This window comes from Canis lupus, chromosome 5 (genome assembly GCF_048164855.1).
Source record: "Canis lupus baileyi chromosome 5, mCanLup2.hap1, whole genome shotgun sequence".
Classification (NCBI taxonomy): Eukaryota; Metazoa; Chordata; class Mammalia; order Carnivora; family Canidae; genus Canis; species Canis lupus.
This window is the reverse complement of record NC_132842.1, coordinates 72,034,381-72,054,897: the sequence shown is the minus strand read 5'-3', so window position 1 is coordinate 72,054,897 and position 20,517 is coordinate 72,034,381. Positions and strand designations below refer to the sequence as shown.

The 20,517-nt window shown below is 48.4% G+C and overlaps 1 protein-coding gene across 6 annotated transcripts in view; it reads left to right on the top strand.

Annotated features, from left to right (window-relative positions):
- Window positions 1-20,517, top strand: part of PTPRU (protein tyrosine phosphatase receptor type U) — a 78,686-nt gene that overhangs the window by 12,210 nt on the left and 45,959 nt on the right. For all 6 annotated transcript variants that reach the window (XM_072827450.1, XM_072827444.1, XM_072827445.1 and 3 more), the window contains exons 2-8: window positions 3,074-3,205; window positions 6,039-6,310; window positions 6,846-6,927; window positions 7,033-7,148; window positions 7,536-7,710; window positions 8,225-8,518; window positions 18,738-19,046. In XM_072827450.1, coding sequence (XP_072683551.1) covers window positions 3,074-3,205; window positions 6,039-6,310; window positions 6,846-6,927; window positions 7,033-7,148; window positions 7,536-7,710; window positions 8,225-8,518; window positions 18,738-19,046 — 1,380 coding nt within the window. The remainder of the gene's footprint in view (window positions 1-3,073; window positions 3,206-6,038; window positions 6,311-6,845; window positions 6,928-7,032; window positions 7,149-7,535; window positions 7,711-8,224; window positions 8,519-18,737; window positions 19,047-20,517) is intronic.

Sequence of the window (20,517 nt, the reverse complement as noted above, 5' to 3'; positions counted from 1 at the left end):
TGCTTAGATGCACCCACCTCCAGGAAAGTCTTTCTCCCGGACCCCCTCTTGTGGCCTTGACCCTTCTCTGCTTTGCCTTATTCCATCACCCCCACTCAGACTGGGAGGTCCCTGTGGGCAGGGTTGAATCTAAATCATCCTTGTGCCTCTAATAGTGTCAGCCTGGGACCTGCTTTGTACTTTCAGTGAACACATTTCCTGAGTGGAACTGAATTAACAACATGTGGCCAGCAGAACACCAGAGCCTTATTTTGTTTGGACCTAGTCTCCCTGAATAAAGATAGATGGCTTAAATCCCAGCTTCTGGGACTTAGAATGTGGCCTTGGGCAAGCCACCTCCTCTCTCTGTGTCTCAGTTTCCATCTGCAAAACAGGAAGAATAATAGTACCTACCTTAGGGATTACTGTGGAGTTTCATGGGGATAGGTGGACATGATGGTTAGTGACAGCTCTCTCACGGTGGTGCTGACGTGTATGTGTGTGTCTGTGGCCCAAGTCTGTGTTGAAGGAGTCAACATTCTTGCTCTGAATCCAAAGTCTGGTCTAATTCCTATCCACCCCCCTTTCTCCGGGCCCTGGGTGGGTGGTGGCCTCTGATAGGAGCTGGGTCTCTAGCAGGAGCTGGGACAGGGCTGTAGTTCCTGAGCCACCCAGACTGGAGGTGATACAGTTTTCCTCAGGACCTAGGAGGCCTGACTGTTCCCATTCCAGGGTGAGCTGGATAGACGGTGAGGATGGGGCTCTCTTTGAGGAGATGTCATCCCCTAAGGGTTGTGGTTAGAATTGGGCCTGGCCCAGAGGCACAGAGCTGGAGGTGTACATGGACCAGGGAGAGGGAATCATTCTGCCTCAGGTGACACTAGGGAGGGGGAAGGTCAGCCAGGGAGGTTACCCTGGCTGAGATCAGTTGTAGGACTCATTTGGCAGAGGTCAGGGGATACTCTGGCCAGGGGTTAGTCAGGCAATCTAGTGGTCCTTCTGGTTGAAGTCAGATGGTCTGGATGATGTTGGGGCCACTGTTGGCCAGGGATAATCAGCTGGGGGTCACTCTGGCTCAGGTCAGTCTCTGGGGGTCCTGTTAGCTCCTATGGCCTGGCTCAGGATGGATGGGGGGAAGCCAAAGAGTTGACACTCCCAGACTTGCCCCAGGGCCATGGAGGAGACATCCTGGGGGCAGCTGCCTTGTGCTTGAACCTGCCTTGTAAAGGAACTGGAAGGGCCTGAGCCCCATCCAGGCTCTAGATCCTGGGCTTCCCTTTCTGGCAATCCCTCTGCCTTAGGGAGGCCTTGGCTAAGAACCTTGGGAGCAGACTGCAGTCAGCTCAGTTGCTGACTGCATTCAGCTGAATGAAGTCAGTTGTCCCCCTCTTTCAGGAAGCCCTCCCTGACCATCCCTACTGGCCACAGCCTCCCTCTGTGCTGTGGGGCATTTTCTAGAGGGAGAGTTGAGGCCTTCCCAGCACAGGCTGGGTTAAAATTTCCCTCCCACAGGCCACAGGGCATGATGCTGACCAGGGCCTTTCACACAAAGAGGCAAAGTGCTCAGCCAAGGTTCTGCTCCAGCTGTAGAGAGAGGCTTCTGTTATTTCACTGCATCCACTCGGTGCCAGCCTCATGCCCACATCTCATTGTTTTATACTCCGATGGGAAGCGAGAAGAGGAACAAGAGACCCCCCCGACAGTGGCGAGCACCTGTGTGCCTGGCTCTGCTGGGCATGTCTCCCTGTGCTACTTCACATGATCTGCCTGGCAACCTAGAGAGGTCCCTGTGGCAGGTGAAACAGCAGAGTGCCCCCGAAAGTGGAGTCCCTGCCACCAGGCACATGCCCGCTGTGGTGCCTGGCACATGGCCCTCGGCCCCCAGTTTCTCTTCCTTCTTTAATTCTCTTCCTTCCTCTTCTTGAACCTGGGAAGCAGCTTGGCTGTGCTGTTTCTCATAGTGAAGGAAATCTGGGCTCTGGTATCCGGCTGATGTAGGTTCAAGTCCAGCTTCTGTGGACTCCACAGTGCCTGTGAAGGGCCACCATTTCCTGAGAGCTTGTGCGCACCCTGGGCCTGGTGATAGGTGGACCCCGTGCTGCATCCCCAGCAATGCCATATGCAGAGGTGGAAACAGAGGCTCAGAATGGAGAAGTGACTTGCCTTACGGATCTCAAGTCTGTCTAATACTCAAGCCCACTCACATAGCCACCACGTTATACTGTGCATGGGCCCCTGCATCCCCTGGGGCCTCAGTCACATCATCTATCAGGTGGGGAGAAGTACCTGTGGCTGGCAGGTGCCCCACACAGGGCCTGGCCTGACATCGACCTGCTTCCTCACCATTTGGCCAGGCATTTTCCTGGGCCCCCGATGCTTTTGTGTGTCACATGCCGGCAGGGAGAGACCTGATTTGGGTGACTGAGTGATGAGTGAGTTTTCTAAGCTCACCTGTCAAGCAGGAATAATAGGGGTCTCTGCCTCAGGCGATGAGGCCTAAATGAGATGCCATGCGGAGAAAGTGGGTAGCTGGTGCTGTGCGGGCATGTGGTGAGCCTGAAATGATCAGTGGCCTCTGTTATTATTCTTAAGAAGAGACCATCAGGGCTGGCTTAGTGCATTCATGGGGCCCACATCTGTCCTTTATGTGAAGATGGAGAGGCACGTGGTGGGACACAGGAGATCTCTGTTCGAGTCCCACCTGTGTCCCTGACTAGCTGTGGTCTCCTCATTTGGAAAATGAGGATAATTCTAGACCTGATCTCACAAGTTGTGAGGCTCTGATGATAATGCTAACTAGTTTTTCTGGGGGAGGGTCTTTGGTTGGGTGGTTGAGCAGTGTGGGGTCCTGGGGGGCAGTGGGTGGTGTGGGGAGGTATTGGTATTGGGTGGAGACAGTAAATAGAGGGAATGGGCTGGAGGAGGGAGAGTTTTGTTGGAGGGAGGGAGCAAGGGGGGGGGAGTGGCCTGGGAGAGGGAGGGAAAGGGTGTGGGCCTGCATGGGAGAGGGCAGGGGCTCCTGGAGGGGAGCCCCAGGAGCCCTGCTGGTCAGCGACCCTGCCCTAGCAGGAGCTAACCATGCCTGCCCTCACAGCCGGCTGTACCTTCGAGGAGGTGAGTGACCCAGCAGTGCCCTGCGAGTACAGCCAAGCCCAGTATGACGACTTCCAGTGGGAGCAAGTGCACATCCACCCTGGTACCCGGTCTCCGGCGGACCTGCCCCATGGTGAGCCTACTCTCTACCACCATTCCTCTTTATCTCCTTCCAGTTATAGCCACCTGCTGTGTGACCTTGGGCATGTTCTTTAACCTCTCTGGGTCACCTCTGCTTTTGCATCTGTAGTGACATACATGATACTATGAATGTGGGGCTCTGTGGAGACTGTCCAATTGTATATATTAGGTAGTTTGACCTGTAAAATGGGTGCAGGTTCAAGCAATCAAAGACACTGAAAGCTGTTAAGACCCACTTCCCATTATTCCCTCTACAGCTTAGTTTGGAGTCCACCCTATTCCCATCAGGTCTTCCTAAGTCCACCTTCAGGGAGGCTCTCTTCTTCTCCCTTAGAGCCTCTGCATCCTTATCTCCCAGGACTTGAAGATCCTGATGGAGTGGTAACACTGGGGGCTGGATGTGTGTATAACCTTCCTCTGAAGTTCCCTTCTTCCTGGAAGTCCCAGATCCTTCCCAATTTCTACCTTGCTCTGCCCTGTTTCAGGATGAAGCACTTATGACATCATGGGCACTGGAGTGGGAGTCAGTCTAATTACATGCATTGTAGTACTGGCCTTCTACTCTGATGATGGCCCCTACTGTACTGGTCCCAGAGTCGTGAAGACTGGACTTCAAATTCTGGCCTCATCGCTTTATCAGTTGTGTGACTTTGGGCAAGTCACTTAACTTCTCTGAGCTTCCATTGTCTTAACTAAAAAGTGAAGAGCATAATAATCCTTTTCATAGGGTTATTAGATAATGTATACAAGCTGCATAACATGGGAGTGGAATGTAGTGAATGTTTAGTTACTATTTAGTTACCATTGTTGGAAGTATTCGAGGGGGCCCAATTACCAGCACCCGCTTTATTGGGTACAGAATCTGCTGGGCATTCAGAAAAGGATAAGAGATATGGAGGCCAAATTATCAACCCTATTACTGATAAAGCTTGAGTTGGAAGACAGCATAGTGTGAGAACAAATGGGCGTGCTGAAGGAACCCCAGAAGTAGACAGCTTAAGGGCCTCCTCCCCTTCGCCCTGTCATAGTGGCCCAGGACCTTTGCTACTCAGCTCACAGCATGGCTGCAGTTGTACCTGCTGTCAAGAATTCGGGGAGGGGCAGCAAAAGTTCTCAGTGGTAAGGCCAGAACTTGAAGCCGCCAGAGGGATCCTGCACAGCCTGGCACGGGCAGTCTTTAGGCTCATCTCCTACCGCTCACCTTGTCCCCTGGAGGCCTCCCTGCCTCCCCCTTCTGTGCCTTTGCTCACAGGGTGCGCTCCCTGGGGCATTCCTCTCTGCCTTCACATAAACAGCTCTCAGCTCCTTGTTTGACCTCTCTGTTAGTGGAGAGCAAAGTCTGACCTTGTGATTGTGGTCTGTTGAGGTGCCCCCCTGTGGCAGGGACCCTGGGTGGGCTCTGCCCCTCTCTCTCACACTCGCAGAGACGTACCCAGTGAGACAGGGGAAAGAGAGATTGAGTATTTAGTGTGGGCCTTGTGCTGGGCCTCTGCCCTCTTAGTCTGCACATCCTAGGGAAGAGAGTTGGGGGGTGGAGGGAGAAGGAAGGAGGGCGATGCAGACACAGAGAGGAGAAGGAAGAGCCACAGGAACGAAGGGAGGAAATGAAGAGAAGGAGATGGATGCAGGGGGAGGACAACTAGGGAAAAAGACTAGGGGGTGGGCAGAGGAAGCCAGAGGAAGAAGCAAGAACAGTATCAGATTGAAAGGGGGAGAGACACACGCAGCTGCTCGCAGGGAGAGGAGCCAGGAGGATGGAGAAATGGGATGAGAGGCACCACTGGGGGGCCAGGATGTGCCCCTTTCTGGGTGGATATGGGGACTTGGGAGTTCTGTTCACTACCCTGCTAGGACTGATCCACGAGCTGCCTTCACAGGCCTCTGGCTCACAGAGATGAATGAGATCTCCTCCAGTGGAGTCCCCGGGGAGCCCTCCCAGAGCAGGGAGCGGCGTGGTTTGGGATCTGAATGAGCTTGTGTTGGCTGGTAGCCAGGCCCGGGAAGAGGCAGAGCTGGGTGGCTGTGGGCACCCTCTTGGCAGCTGCTGGGGCCTTCTCCCCACAAAAGGGAAGCCATAATCCCGCAGCCAGGTCCTGAGGAGTCCGGCCCACTCTCACCCTGCCAGCCCCCCTCTACTCCCCTGCCTGTGTACATCCCAGATTTGAGGAAGGAGAGGGCTGCCTTTTCCCCGCTTGGAAATCAAGAGGATTGTATTCCATGCATTTAGACCCAGGGCAGGGGCTGGAAGGGAAGTTAGAGTCCTTTCATTCAATCTCTGTTCTACATGCTCATTCAGCTTGGGTTCAGACCTGTCTTGGGGACACAGTGGAGCCCCTGAGGCATCACAGGCTGGCGGGGAGACAGATACACACGTGATGAGTGATCCAAGGGCCAGGAGAGAAGCCTGTGGAGAGATGGGGAGGGAGGGTTTCAAAAAAGGTAGCCTTTGAGGGCCTGTCCTGTGACAGACTCTTGACTCCAAGATGAATGACCTAGTTAGTCCCTGCCTCCATGGGCAGCTCAGAACATGGGGAACGTTGTGGGCCAGCATGAGCTTGGACTGTGATCATAGGTGGTGAGAGGCCATAAAGGTTTTTGAGAGTCACTTTTGTGTGACTCTCCGATTTTGCTTCTCCGATTCTCATGCAGGGAGGTGAAGGGACTCAACACAGACAGAGTTGGGGACCAGGACTCAGAATTCTTAACTCCCAGTGGATCCAAATGCCCGGAGTCCCTTTTTTCTGCCCACCCCCCTCCTCTGCCCACCTGACATTGGTCCTCCCCAAGCCTCCTCAGCTCCTGCCTCCTCCTCCTTCTTTTTCTAGGCTCCTACTTGATGGTCAATGCTTCCCAGCACACCCCAGGCCAGCGGGCCCATGTAATCTTCCAGAGCCTGAGTGAGAATGATACCCACTGCGTGCAGTTCAGCTACTTCCTGTACAGCCGGGATGGGCACAGCCCGGGCACCTTGGGCATCTATGTGCGTGTCAACGGGGGTCCCCTGGGCAGTGCCGTCTGGAATATGACTGGATCACATGGCCATCAGTGGCACCAGGCTGAGCTGGCCGTCAGCACCTTCTGGCCCAATGAATATCAGGTAGGCTGAGTTTGGTCTGTGGTCAGCCTGCGCTCAGGGGTGAGGGTAGAGAGGTATCAGCCTGAGGACAGAGTAAGCAGGTAACCAAGGTTGGAACTAGTCTGTGGTCAGCATCAGGAGTCAGTATGTGGTCAAGGTCAGGGGTCGGTCTGTGGTCAGCCTCAGCTTATTCAGTGCTGCTGTGGTCCAGATTCAGCATCAGAGATCACTGTCAATACAAATAGTCTGTTGCCGGAGTCAAGGGTGAGTTGGAACAGTGCTGACCTGGAGACCCTGTCTGGCTGGGAAGTTTTCCTGTTTGAAGGTAACTATCCAGAACTGGGATGGAACCTCCCTGGCCTTGACCTTGTTAGCTCTGGCTGCTGGCACCTCACCCCCCCCAACTAGCAGGCTTGGTAAGGAAGGTCATTGTGAGTGGGGCTGACCTCTGCTGGTTGAGGAGCCTGGACTGGAGCAGAGCTAAAAGGGGTCCCTTGTGGGCACCTCCCCAGGTAGGGCTGGAGGGATATGACAGGGACCCTCCCGCCTCCCCCAGGTGCTGTTTGAGGCCCTCATCTCCCCAGACCGCAGGGGCTACATGGGCCTAGATGACGTCCTGCTTCTCAGCTACCCCTGCGGTGAGTCCCAGCCCACGGGGGTACAGGGTGAGGGGTGCGGTGGCCGTGGCTCCTGCCTTGTCAGGGGGCCCAGGCCCAGCTCACACAGAGGCTCTATTCCCGCAGCGAAGGCCCCGCATTTCTCCCGCCTGGGCGATGTGGAGGTCAATGCTGGCCAGAATGCCTCCTTCCAGTGCATGGCAGCAGGCAGAGCAGCAGAGGCCGAGCGCTTTCTCCTGCAGGTGAGGGGGTGGCAGGGACCTTATCAAGGTGGGGGGGGATTTCTTCTGGGACTTGGGTTCCTTACAGGGTGCCGGGTTGTTCCTGCATTTTCCAGCATTCATACTCAGGCATCCCTGCCCTCACCCAGGCTCTCTTGGGTGCTCTTGTTACCCCCAGGGCAGAGGGTGGCTCCAGGATCCCCAGACCACTCTCCATCAGAGGCAGAGACCACATTCCCTTAATCACCTTCTTATCCACACCTTCCTGCGGTGGAGAGCTAGTACCAGGAATACTAGGGTCTGCTAAATGGGGCCAGGACATACAGTACTCCCCTTGCCCGGGTCAGAGCGAGATGGGGACCCTTCCTCCCCGGCACTCCTGACCCTGTCCCCTTTACCCCTGCGCAGCGGCAGAGCGGGACGCTGGTGCCCGCCGCGGGTGTGCGGCACATCAGCCACCGGCGCTTCCTGGCTACCTTCCTGCTTGCCTCCGTGAGCCGCTCGGAGCAGGACCTGTACCGCTGCGTGTCCCAGGCCCCGCGAGGCGCGGGCGTCTCCAACTTCGCGGAGCTCATCGTCAAGGGTCAGCAACTCACGCTCCCGTAGCTGGGTGGGGGGGTGGGGTGGGGCTGGGGGTGGGTGCTGGGGCTGCACCCTCCGAGGGGCGGGGCCCGCGGGAAGGTGGGGCCGGCAGGGCGTGACTGGGGCGGGGCCTGCGGAAGGGGCAGTTTGTGCCTCGGGAGGCGGTCTGATCGGGGGCGGGGAGACCCTGTTGGGGTGTGAGCCACGCAAGGTGGGGTCTGGCTGTGGCGCCCCCGGGTTGACCCCACCCGCACGGGGCCACCCCTCAACGCCAGAACTGGGGCAGGATGTAGGCTTAGGGTGAGTGTGGGATCAGCCTTTGGAGCGGGTGCCCCTTCGGGCCTGGGGATTTAGTGGGCGCGGGCAAGAAAGTCTAGTTGGGGGTCTGGGGGTTTTCTCAGGGTCCTGGGAGGACAGGGAGGGCTGCTGGGGATTTGGACGGGCTGCGGGCCGGGGTTGGGAGCAGGGTCTCACAGCGCACCTTTGGGTTCCGCCTCTCCCTCACGTCCTCGCAGAGCCCCCCACACCCATTGCCCCCCCGCAGCTGCTCCGCGCGGGGCCCACCTACCTCATCATCCAGCTCAACACCAACTCCATCATTGGCGACGGGCCGATCGTGCGCAAGGAGATTGAGTATCGCATGTCCCGCGGCCCGTGGGCCGAGGTGCACGCCGTCAGCCTGCAGACCTACAAGCTGTGGCACCTTGACCCCGACACCGAGTACGAGATCAGCGTACTGCTCACGCGCCCGGGTGAGGGCGGCACCGGCCGCCCGGGGCCGCCCCTCATCAGCCGCACCAAATGCGCAGGTGGGTATCTCCTGGCCCACCTCCATCCTGGGGACACCTGGGTGTGGACTCAGGGCTACCCAGGGATGAACCAAGGGAGCACATTACAAGAGGTAATCTGCCCTGCACCTGTGCCTCTTGAGCTTTCTAAAACGTCGTGATCTCCCCGCCCCCATCCTTATGGTAAAGGTAATAATGATAGCTATTACCATTGTGCCAGATACTTGCACATGTGTATAAGTACATACACACACACATTGGCTTAAAACACTATGATCTAGGTACCCTGTCATACCCATTCTACAGTTGAGGTGTTTGAGGTGCACAGATGTTAAGTGACTGGCACAAGGTCACATAGCTAGTAAGTAGCAGAGCTGGCAGTGGAGTCCTTGACTGGCTGGCTCCAGAATTTGTGTTCTTAATTCTAAGATCATCAATTCTTATATCAATTCTTATATCATCTAGATGAACAACTAAATACCATGAAATAAAAGTGTATTATTAATTTCAGCTGGAATCTCTTATGGGGTCTTTTGAGATTGAGGTCTTCCCTTCCTTGTTCAAAAGGGTATAAGCAAGCAGCTGTTAGAAGCTATGGCAGTCCTGCACCAGAGGACACTCTTGTTTAATCTGAAGAGAAATGGAAAATAGAACAGATTTCAGTATATTTCTTTAATTGGAATTTTTATTGAGATAATTGTAGATTCACATGCAATTGTAAGAAAAACTATAGGGGGCCCTGGCTGGCTCAGTCTTTAGAGCATGTGACTTGTGATCTCAGGGTTCTGAGTTTGAGCCTCAAATTGGGTGTTGAGAGTACTTAAAAAAAAAAAAAAAAGAAAGAAAGAAAGGGAAAGATACAGAGATTCCACACACCCTTTACCCTATTTCTGAATGGTAACATTTTGCAGACCTAGAAGGTAATATCACAATGAAGATACTGATATTTACATAGCCCACAGATCTTAGAGTTCCCTGATTTTGCTTGTCTCCATTTGTGTGAATATTTAGTGCTATACAGTTTATCGCGTTTCGAGGTTTGTGTGTTTATTGCCACAGTCAAGATACTGTTCAGTCAATTTAAGACTCTTTTGTGTGGCTCTTTCTATTCACCTTTCTCCATTCCTCCAACCTCAGCTCCTGGTAACTCCTAATCTGCCTGTCATGTCTAGAATTTTGCCATTTCAAAAATGTCATATAAATATGAAATCATATAGTATAGAACCCTTTGAAATTGATTTTTAAAAATTTGGTAACAGGTTTATTGAGATATAACTCACATCTCATAAAAGCACTCATTGGAGTGTACAATTCAGTGGTTTATAGTATATTCAGAGTTGTGCATCCATCACCACAATCAATTTTAGAACATTTTCATCACCCCAAAAAGAAAGCTGGTACCTGAGGCAACCATTAATCTTCTTTCTGTCTCTGTAAATTTGCCTCTTTCTGGACATTTTGTATAAGTGGAATCATATACCATATAGTCTTTGTGACTAGCTTCTTTCATTTAGCATCATGTTTTCAAGGTTTATCCATGTTGTGACACGGTTTTTTCTTTACCCTTTTTTATTGCCAAATACTATTGCATTGTTTGCAGCTGTATCATTTTTTACATTCCCATTATGTGTATGAAGGTTCCAATTTCTCTACATTCTTACCAATACTCGTTATTATCTGTCTTTTGATTATAACCCTCATGGTGGGTATGAAATGGTATCTCAGTGTGGTTTTGACTTGCATTTCACTGGTGGTTAATTATCTTGAGCAATTTTTCATGTGCTCATTGGCCATTTGTATTTCTTCTGTGTAGAAATGTTTAGTCAGATTTCTTACCCATTTTAAAGTTGGGTTATTTGTCTTTGTAGTATTGAGTTGTAAGAGTTGTTTATATATTCTGGATACTAAACTCTTATCAGATATTTTTGCAAACATTTTCTTTGATTCTGTAGGTTGTCTTTTAGTTTTCTTAATGGTGTCCTTTGTTTTTCATTTTGAGGAAGTCTAATTTGTTTTTATTTGTGATTTTTATGTCATATTAAGAAACCATTGTCTGAAGTCACAAAGACTTGCCCCTATTTTTTTCTAAGACTTTGATAGTTTTAATTCTTACATTTAGGCCCTTGATCCATTTTTGAGTTAGTTTTTGCATATGGTGTGAGGTAGGGGACCAACCACATTCTTTTGCATGTAAATGTCCAGCTGTCCCAGTACCATTTGTTGAAGAGTATTCTTTTCCCATTGAATTGTCTTCGCACAAAGATTGGCTATTTTGCCCAGCATAATTTCTTGGAGACTCATCCAAGTTGTTAGGTATATCAGTCATTCTTTTTTTTTTTTTAATTTTTTATTGCTGAGTAGCATATGATGGTGTGGAATCACTGCAGTTTGTTGAACAGGTGAATATTAATTCACCTGTTGAGGAACATCTGGACTGGTTCCTATTTTGGGCTATTATAAATAAAGCTGCTGTGAACATTTGTATACATATTTTTTTTTTTTAGATTTTATTTATTTATTAACGAGAGACACACACAGAGAGGCAGAGACACAGGCAAAGAGAGAGGCAGAGAGAGAGAAGCAGGCTCCAGGCAGGGAGCCCAACGCGGGACCCGATCCTGGGTCTCCAGGATTACGCTTGGGGCTGAAGGCAGGCACCAAACCCCTGAGCCACCCAGGCCAGGCGGCCCTGTGTACAGATTTTTGCATGAACATGAAATTTCACTTTTCTAGGATAAATGCCCAGGGGTGTGACTGATGAGTCATTTGATAATTGCATATTTGGTTTTATCAGAAACTGCTGGAATGGCTCTATTGTTTTTACATTCTCACCAACAATGTATGAGTGACCCAGTTTTCTGCATCCTTGTCAGCATTTGGAATTGTCATTGTTTTTTTTTAGCCATTCTGAGAGGTGTGTAGTGATATCCCATCTTGGTCTTAATTTCCATTTCCTTAATGCCTAATGTTGTGGAACACCTTTCCATGTGCTTTTTGCCATCTGTACATCCTGTTCAGTCAATTGTTCAGGTCTTTGCCCATTTTCTTTTCTTTTTTTAAAGATTTTATTTATTTTTCAGAGAGAAAGAGTGAGAGAGAGCAAAAGCAGAGGGAGGGGTAGAGAGAGAGAGAGAGAGAGAGAGGGAGGGAGAAGCAGACTCCCCACTGAGCAGGGAGCTTGATGCAGGGCTTGACCCCAGGACCATGGGATCATGACCTGAGCCGAAGGCAGACACTTAACTGAGTCACCCAGGTGCCCCTCTTGCCCATTTTCTTTCTTTCTTTCTTTCTTTCTTTCTTTCTTTCTTTCTTTCTTTCTTTCTTTCTTTCTTTCTTTCTTTCTTTCTTTCTTTCTTTCTGTCACAGAGAGAGAGAGAAAGAGAGAAAGAGAGAGGCAGAGACATAGGCAGAGGGAGAAGCAGGCTCCATGCACCGGGAGCCCGACGTGGGACTCGATCCCGGGTCTCCAGCATCGCGCCCTGGGGCAAAGGCAGGCGCCAAACCGCTGCGCCACCCAGGGATCCCCCCATTTTCTAATTGGATTATTCATTCTTTCCTTTTGAGTTTTGGGAGTTCTTTACATATTCTAGATACTAGTCCTTTGTTGGATGTGCAGTGTGTGAATATTTCCTCCCTGCTTTAGCTCGTCTTTTCAACTCTTCACCTGGGCTTTTACAAAGCAACCATTTTTAATTTTGATGAGGACCAGTTAGTCAAAATTTTCTTTTATGAGTTGTCCTTTTGTTGTCCAGTTTAAGACCTCCTTGCCTGGCCTTAGATCTCAGAGATTTTCTCCTGTTTTTTTCCTAAAAGTCTTATAGCTTTACATTTTACATTTGAGTCCATGATCCATTTTGAGTTAATTTTTGGTTAAGATACAAGGTTTTTATCTTTTTGTACGTCTCTATTCTTAAGTGTTTTAAAAAGCTGATCTGGGGAGTCATCGAAAATCCAGTTGAATGTCACATTTTAAGAGACCCTGGGTGGTGGATCAGAGTGTGCCAGTGGGAATAACTTTCTAGGTGAGGGATCTGGGTCAAGTTACTTAACTTCTTGGAGCTTTCATCCCCTTGTTTTACAGGATGAGAAGAATATAAATCTTTACCATGCAGCGTTGGTGTTAAGGTTCATTCAACAAATGTTTATTGAATGCATCTTATGGGTCAGGCGCTATTGTAGTTGCTAGGGACATAGGACCATGACTGCGACAGACCAAGGCCATTGGCATATGAGTTCCTCCTGTCTTGTGGGAACTCTGCATGGAACTCATGCTGGTGGAAGGAGACAGTAAAGCAAGTGAGATATATGGTTTGGTAGATGATGATAAGCACTGTGAAGAATAAAGCAGGGTTGGGGTGTGGGGGGGAGAGTTGGGTGTGGGGTTAGGATAATTGTTATTTAAAAAAGGCTTAAGGGACCATTTTACTGAGAAGGTGACTTTTGAGCAAGACCTGAAGGAGGTGGTAAGGGGCTGAGTTGTGCAGAAAGCTGGAGAAATTGCTGGGGGAAGTAGGATGATGTCATCTACTTTGTTTAAAAGGATGACTCGGGCCCTTTTATGAAGTATAAATTCTAGGAGGGCGAGGGGCCAAGGAGGGGAGACCACTGAGGAGGCTGATGGAACCATGTGGCTGAGAGATGTGGAGGCTGGCAGGTGGAGGAAGTGGTAGAGGTGGTGAAAAGTGGTTAGCTTCTGCGTTTTTTGTGAAGGTCAAGCTGACTGCGTTTGCTGATAGACCAGCCATGCAATAAACGAGGGAGAAATAGAGAGAAGTCAGGGATGGCTCCAAGGTGTTTTGCTTGAGCAGCTGGAAGGATGGAGTTGTCATTTACTGGAAAGAAGCAGACTGTGGAGGGACAGGTGTGACGGGGTGCTGTAGATCAGGAGTTCTGTGTTGGAAAAGTTGACTTTGAGATGCCTATTAGACGTTTAAGTGGAGATATCCATCAGGCAGATGGATTTATGAGTGGAGCTCGGGGAAGAAGTTCAGGCTGCAGATATAAATTTGAAAGTCATCAGTAGAGACACAGATGGTATTTAAAGCCAGGAGACTGGATGAGATCTTTTACCCTGGTGGTTCTCAACTGGGGGTGATTTTGTCTCCCAGGAGACATTTGCAGTGTCTGGAGACATTGGTTATTACAACTGGGGGTGGAGTGATAATGGCATCTGAAGGGTAGAGGAAGCCAGGGAAACTACTGAACGTCCTATAGTGCACAAACAGCCCCCACAAGAGAGAATTATCTAGTCCAAAATGTCAGTAGTGCCAGGGTTGAGAACTCTGGATTCAGTCTTTAGATTTTAGGGAGTAAGTATACATGGAAGAGAGGAGGTGTGAGGCCTGTACCCTCGGGCCTTCAGTGTTTTGGGTTAAATGCAAATAATTGCCTATAAATGTACTGAATACATATGAAGGTAGGCCCTGACATACAGTAAGCACTCAGCAAATGACAGTTGTTATTTTTACGGTGTTTTTAACCTTTCAAAGCCAGTTCTGCTCAGGTGTTCAGAATAAAAGAAATCAGAGCCAGGGGGTCCACAGGCAATCTTTCTTCTCCTCTTCCTAGTGTACAGATTGGGGAACTGAGACCCAGAGAGGGGGAGGCACTTCCCTGGGATCATACAATGTGTCAGAATTGCAGGTTTCATGATGACAGTGGTGGCTAATTTCCACTTTACAGGTGAGTAAACTGAGATTTAGTCACTTGCCCAGATCTACCCAGTGAGTCCATAGAAGTCAGAGAAAAATTTTCAATATCCTGATTTCCAGAGAAGTGTTTGAAACAACAGCAGCCGCAGTGACAGCAGGTGCCATTATGGGCTGATGTGCCCACGTTGTCCTAGGAACTGCTGAACACTTCACACAGGCTGGCGAGGATGGAAGCTGGGGCCTGGGACCAGACAGATAAAACCCAAACAACTCATCCTGCCCATTTTAACAACATGCTTCTCTTGGTTCGTTGACGTCCCCAGCGCCCTGCTTACGCGCCTTGGCCAGAAGTTGTTTTGCTGTTGGCCAGCTGTGTTGTCCTCTCCCCCATCTCCCTGAAACTCCCTTTCTGCAATATGATTTACTGTAAAAAAAAAAAAAAAAAGTAATATAATGTCAGGAAAAGGCATTTAAAGAAAATCACGCTAAACCTTGCCATCCTAGCCCAGTTTTTCTGTCTTCTTCGAATCTCTGCCCATATGCCTACAGTACATAGCTTTATACTCTTGTCCTTGGGATGGAGAAAGCATTCTGTACTCTGCTTCCTCTGCTTTGTGGTTTTCCATGTGTTGTGTTGTTTATAATTATGTTTACTGGCTTATAGAAGCCCCTGGAGTGCCTCCATATTGCTGGACTATGATGTTTCCAGATCCTTATTATTATAAGTAATACTATCTTGAAAAACAGTGCTTATGCGATTTTCCACCCCCTAAGTAATTTCTGGAAGGTAGGCAGGAGTGGGTTAAGAAAGGGTTTTTAACATATATTGCTTTAAAAAATGGTTGTACTAATTTTTACTTCCACTGGTATCTTAGCCTTAGTGCACACGTGTTTGTTTCTTAATTACGAGAGGCTGGGAGGTCTGGCTTACATCATTGCCTGTGACTCTGCCACTTGCTCTTCAAAGCTGGTGCATCTATCTCCATTTTTCAGTCAAGGAAGCTGATGTTCAAAGGGAACAAAGCAACTTGCCTAAAGTCACAGAACTAATGAGAGGTGGAGATAGGATTTGCACTTTGGAGAGCCCATCGGATTTGAACTTTGGAGCATCCGACCCCATTCCAAAGACCCTTCCAGGAGAAACAGTTGAATGGTTCGGGGTTATTGCATGCTATTAGAATCATTAAAATCAACACATTTTGGTGCAATTTAATAGGTGTTCAGTGTGAGCCTCCTTGTTTTCGTGAGCATTTGACTTTTGATCTGTCAGTGGCCTGCAGCCCAGTGGAATTTAGAGGAGTGGGGCTTCAAGGCCCCCATTTTCTGTTTGCCAGTGTGTGCTGGCAGCTGAAGAGAGTATGTCTGGGTGCCAGATGGTTTTTGGAAACAGAGAGACTCATGAATTCACACCCCTCAATCAACATATCAGTCTGTCGTCAACAAACTATTTGAGCCCCTGGATCTGCCCAGATTTGATCAGGGTTGGGAGAAGAGGAAAGTGAGCTTTCTTTTCAAAGACTCTTCAATCCAGTGAGGTAGATGGGGGCTAACATGGCTTGGGGGAGTGAGGTACCCAAGTATGAAGGTGGAGGTTTCACCTTCTAGGTTAGAGGTCTGTTATTTTGTGCCATGCAAAGTGGGTTTTACCAAAACCAGAGTAGGTTGCCAGTATTTAAAAACCTGGAGGTTTCACATAAAATCTGAGTTTTTGGCTTCTCTTAAAAAACTGGAGGATCTCGGGGCGCCTGGCTGGCTCAGTCCGTGGAGTTTGCGACTCTTGATCTCCAGGCTGTGGGTTTGAGCCTCACTAGTTGGTGTAGAGATTACTTAAAAATAGAATCTTTAAAAACAAAAGAAAAGGAGGGTCTGGCCATCCTGAATCTATAGTCTTTCATGGGAACATTGCCTGGAGCTGAGTATCAGCTGTCCCTTTTGGATAGGACATTTACTGTCCTGTTTGTCATAGTCCCAGTCCAGCCTGTGTCACCAGTTTACATGCAACTTTTCATGCCGTTCTCTAAATGCTATGCGAGAGGACAAAAGAAGTGCACGTTGGCCAAACCTGCAGGGATGAAAAGGGCTCGTGTCCCTCGGGGCAGGGATGTGAGCAGTGCTGCAGGGAACAAATAAAGCAATGGCACTTGGCTCCCTAGACACCCTGGGGCAGCCAGGATCAGAGCCTGGATGTCAGGGAATAAAGCAATGATCTCTGAACAAGGTGGCAGAGTGAGGTGCACACAAAATCTCCTTCTACTTCAAACACCTAAGAACGTGGGTTAAGACAAAATCACAAAGCAAAACACGGGGAAAAACTCTATGGGCTAGGAATGGGAGAGGAAACATGGTGAGTGGGCTTGCAACCAGCAGCCCTCGGGATTGCAGTGAGCAGTGGGACTGGACCTTAGTGTTCTTGTCAGGTAGGAATTGGGTCTGCCTCACTTGTGGGGAGAAGGGAGCCAGACTCTGCAAGAAGTCAAGTGGTGGGCCCTGTTCCTAGCAGGTGCTCAAATATCTCTTTGGTGCCTGATAGGTATCTGGGGGCTGACACTTGCCCATAGCTTGGGGAAGAAAGCAAAGCTCTAGTGGAAACAGAACTTCGTGTTGTGCTGTACTTGGGCTGGCATCGAAAGCTGTGTTGCTCATATACTCCCGAGTCCAGAGCAGTCTGGGCCCGTGTTTCCCTTTGTGTCTCCTTTGTAAAGAGCATCGTGAGCAAATGAATCATGTAAAAATGATAAGAAGGTCATACTTAACCATCTTGAGAGGCCAAACAGCAGTTCTTTCTCATCTGTTCTCTAAAGCGTGTCGTGAGAGACTCTGAGGACGCTTCGCAGGTGCTCATGGAACTTCAGGGTAATGAAACTGCATCTCATGGAGTTAGGGTGCAAGAAAGAGAAGATTGTCAGTAATTTTGGCTTCTTCAATCATTTCCTAGATGAGGAAATTGAGGCCCAGAGATTTAAGATCACGCAGCTGGTCAGTGCAGGTGTAGGACTAGTGCTGAGCATCTGGGCTCCATCCTGCCTCTGCTTCAGAAGCCTTGGGTTCTCTCTTTTTATAAGTGACTTTGCAGATTCATCAGGAGGCTGTAGAGCCCAGTCATGTGCTCCTCCCTCATGTTGCGGGAGCTATCCTTCCTGAAGCATTGGTGTGATTTTTTTTTTTTTTTTTTTTTTGGACAGTGACTTCCTCACAGGGAGGCAGGTAGTGGTGGTTAAGAGCATGGATTTTGGAGGCAACCTGTCCAAGTTTGTATCCCAGCTTCTCTACTTGACTATCTGTGTGACTGACTATGGGCAAGTTACTTAATCTCTCTGTGTCTCCATTTCTACATCTATATGGCATGGACACCTGGGTGGCTCAGTGGTTGAGTGTCTGCCTTTGGCTCAGAGCATGATCCCAGAGTCCCGGGATCAAGTCCCACATCAGGCTTCCTGCATGGAGCCTGCTTCTCCCACTGCCTATGTCTCTGCCTCTCTTTCTCTGTGTCTCTAATGAATAAATAAATAAAATCTTAAAAAAAAGATAGGGCTAATCATGGTACCTATATACTGGCTTAAGGAGTGGATTCAATGGATAAAGCAGTTTAAAGCCTGTAGAACAATGCCTGGCACATACAAAGCCCCCAGTACATGTTAACTGCCATTATTATTGTTATTATTTTAAAGGTTTATGTATTTATTTGAGAGAGAGGGAGGGAATTTGTGCAGTGGGGGAGAGGCAGAGGGAGAGAGAGAATCTCAAACAGATTCCTCCCTGAGAATGGAGCTGGACTTGGGGCTCCGTCTCATGACCCTGGGATCACAACCTGAGCTGAAATCAAGAGTCAGACCCTTAACTGACTGTACAACCCAGGTCCCTCCTGTCATTATTGTCATCACCCTTCTATAACAGATTGTATTTCCCTTTTTGCTTGGGCAGCCAGGCAACAGACTGCCCAATCTGAACCTTATCTTTAGACCTGCATGGGACCTAATGGCACACATTTCTGTTCCTTATTGTTCTCTGGCATTATTTAATTACTTGGCTGTCATTTCACCCATCATCTTGATTTCTCTGTGTTATTATTGTATGGTATATATTATTATAAGCTGTTTTAGAACAAGTTTGGAATTAATAAATTAAGAAAAATACAGCATTTGGTCATTTCAGACTGTCCTGATGACCTCCAGGATGATCTTGAAATAGGCAGTGAATTGTGTTATTAAAAAAAATTGTAGCTAACATTTTTGAGGGCCTGTTGTGTGCTAGCCATTGTCAAACATGCTTTGCACACATTACCTTTAACTTCACAACCATCATATGAGGTAGTGCATATTATCCCATTTTGTGGGTGGGGAAACTAAAGCTCGAGAGGCAAAGGTACTCAGCCAGTGGTTGCCAGTGGCAAGTGGCAGAGCTGGAATTCAGGTGTAGCCCCGCCTGACTCCACATACTTCTACTCCCTGCACAACATTCTAGGTGGTCTCTTTAACTCTTGAGGACAAAGGATGGATGATTTCAGCAGCTGACTAATATTTTTTCTCCCTTCCCACTTCTTCTCTTCCTATTTCCTCTACCTTCTTCTCTCTGCTTCCTGGGTTCCCCAGAACCCATGAGGGCCCCCAAAGGCCTGGCTTTTGCTGAGATCCAGGCCCGCCAGCTGACTCTTCAGTGGGAGCCTCTGGGCTACAACGTGACACGTTGCCACACATATGCGGTGTCCCTGTGCTATCATTATACACTGGGCAGCAGCCACAACCAGACCATCCGGGAATGTGTGAAGATGGAGCAGGGAGTCAGCCGCTACACCATCAAGAACCTTCTGCCCTACCGGAATGTTCACGTGCGGCTCATCCTCACTAACCCTGAGGGGCGCAAGGAGGGCAAGGAGGTCACTTTCCAGACAGATGAAGATGGTAAGAGTCCTAGCCCTGGTTCCTGGCATATTCAGTGCCTCCCACAAACACCCTGAAGTATGAAAATTAAAAAAAAAAATTATTTATTTTTTGAGAGACAGTGGTGGGGGGAGAGAGAGAGAGACAGAGAGAGAGAGAGAGAGCGCGCGCGTGAGTGAGCGAGCATGGGGTGGGGGAGCGGCAGATGGAGAGGCAGAGAGGAAATCTCAAGCCAACTTTCCACTCAGAGTGCAAGCCAGGACTTGATCTCACAACCCCAAGATCACCACCTGAGCTAAAATCAAGTCTGATGCCTAACTGACTGAGCCACCCAGGCGTCCCGAGGCTAAAATGTTTATAGGAAGTTTTTTTGCTTACGATTAAAACAACTGTAACAACAAAGTAATGATGGCTAGTATTTTTTTTAAAGATTTTATTTATTTATTCATGAGACACACACAGAAAGAGAGGCCGGAACATAGGTAGAGGGAGAAGCAGGCTCTCCTGCTCCCAAGGAGCCCGATGTGGGACTCAATCCCGGATCCTAGGATCACGCCCTGAGCCAGAGACAGATGCTCAACCTCTGAGCCACTCAGGTGTCCCTGATGGCTAGTATTTATTCTCAGGAAGACTTTGGGTTAGATTGGTATATTTTTTCCTTATATGTTTGAAAGAATTCAGCAATGAAGGCATTTGGTCCTGGATTTTTCTTTGTGGCAATGCTTTTTAACCACAGTTTTACTTTCTAAAATAGATATCAGAATATTAAGATTTTCTACTCTAGTATCTATTTGGTATACTGGGCTTTAAGGAATTTTTAATTTCACTTAAATTGTCATATTTCTTGACATAAAGTTGGTTATAATATCTGATTATATTTATTTAATTTCTGTAGGATCAGTAGTGTGTGTCCCCTTTTTCTTTCCTGATTTTGGTAATCTGTGTCTTCTCATTGTTTTCTTGCTAGGGGTGTATACATTTTTAATCTTCCCAAAGAGCCAACTTTTGGCTTAGTTGATTTACTTAATTGTATATTCATTTTCTATTCTGTATTTCCTTTTTTATACTTTCTTTAGATTTGATCAGCTGTTCTTTTAGCTTTTTGAGATGAAAGCTTATGAGATCATTGATTTTGAGACTTTCTTCATTTGTTATATATACATTCAAAGCTATAAATTTCCCCCGAAGCCCTGCTGTAGCTGCATCCCATGGGTTTTCATATGTTCTGCCTTTGTTATTATTCAGTTCAAAATATTTTCTAATTTCTGTTGTGATTTCTTCTTTGACTCAAGAGTTAGAATTACGTTACCTGATTTTTAAGACTTCCATAATTATCTGTTTGTGATTGATTTCCAGCTTAATTCTTCTGTGGTCAGAGTACATACTCTAATTTTGGTCTTTTGAAATTTGATCCTTGTTTTACGGCCTAGCACATGGTTAAATTTTGGCAAATATTCCATGTGTATCTGAAAAAAATGTGTGTTCTGTCATT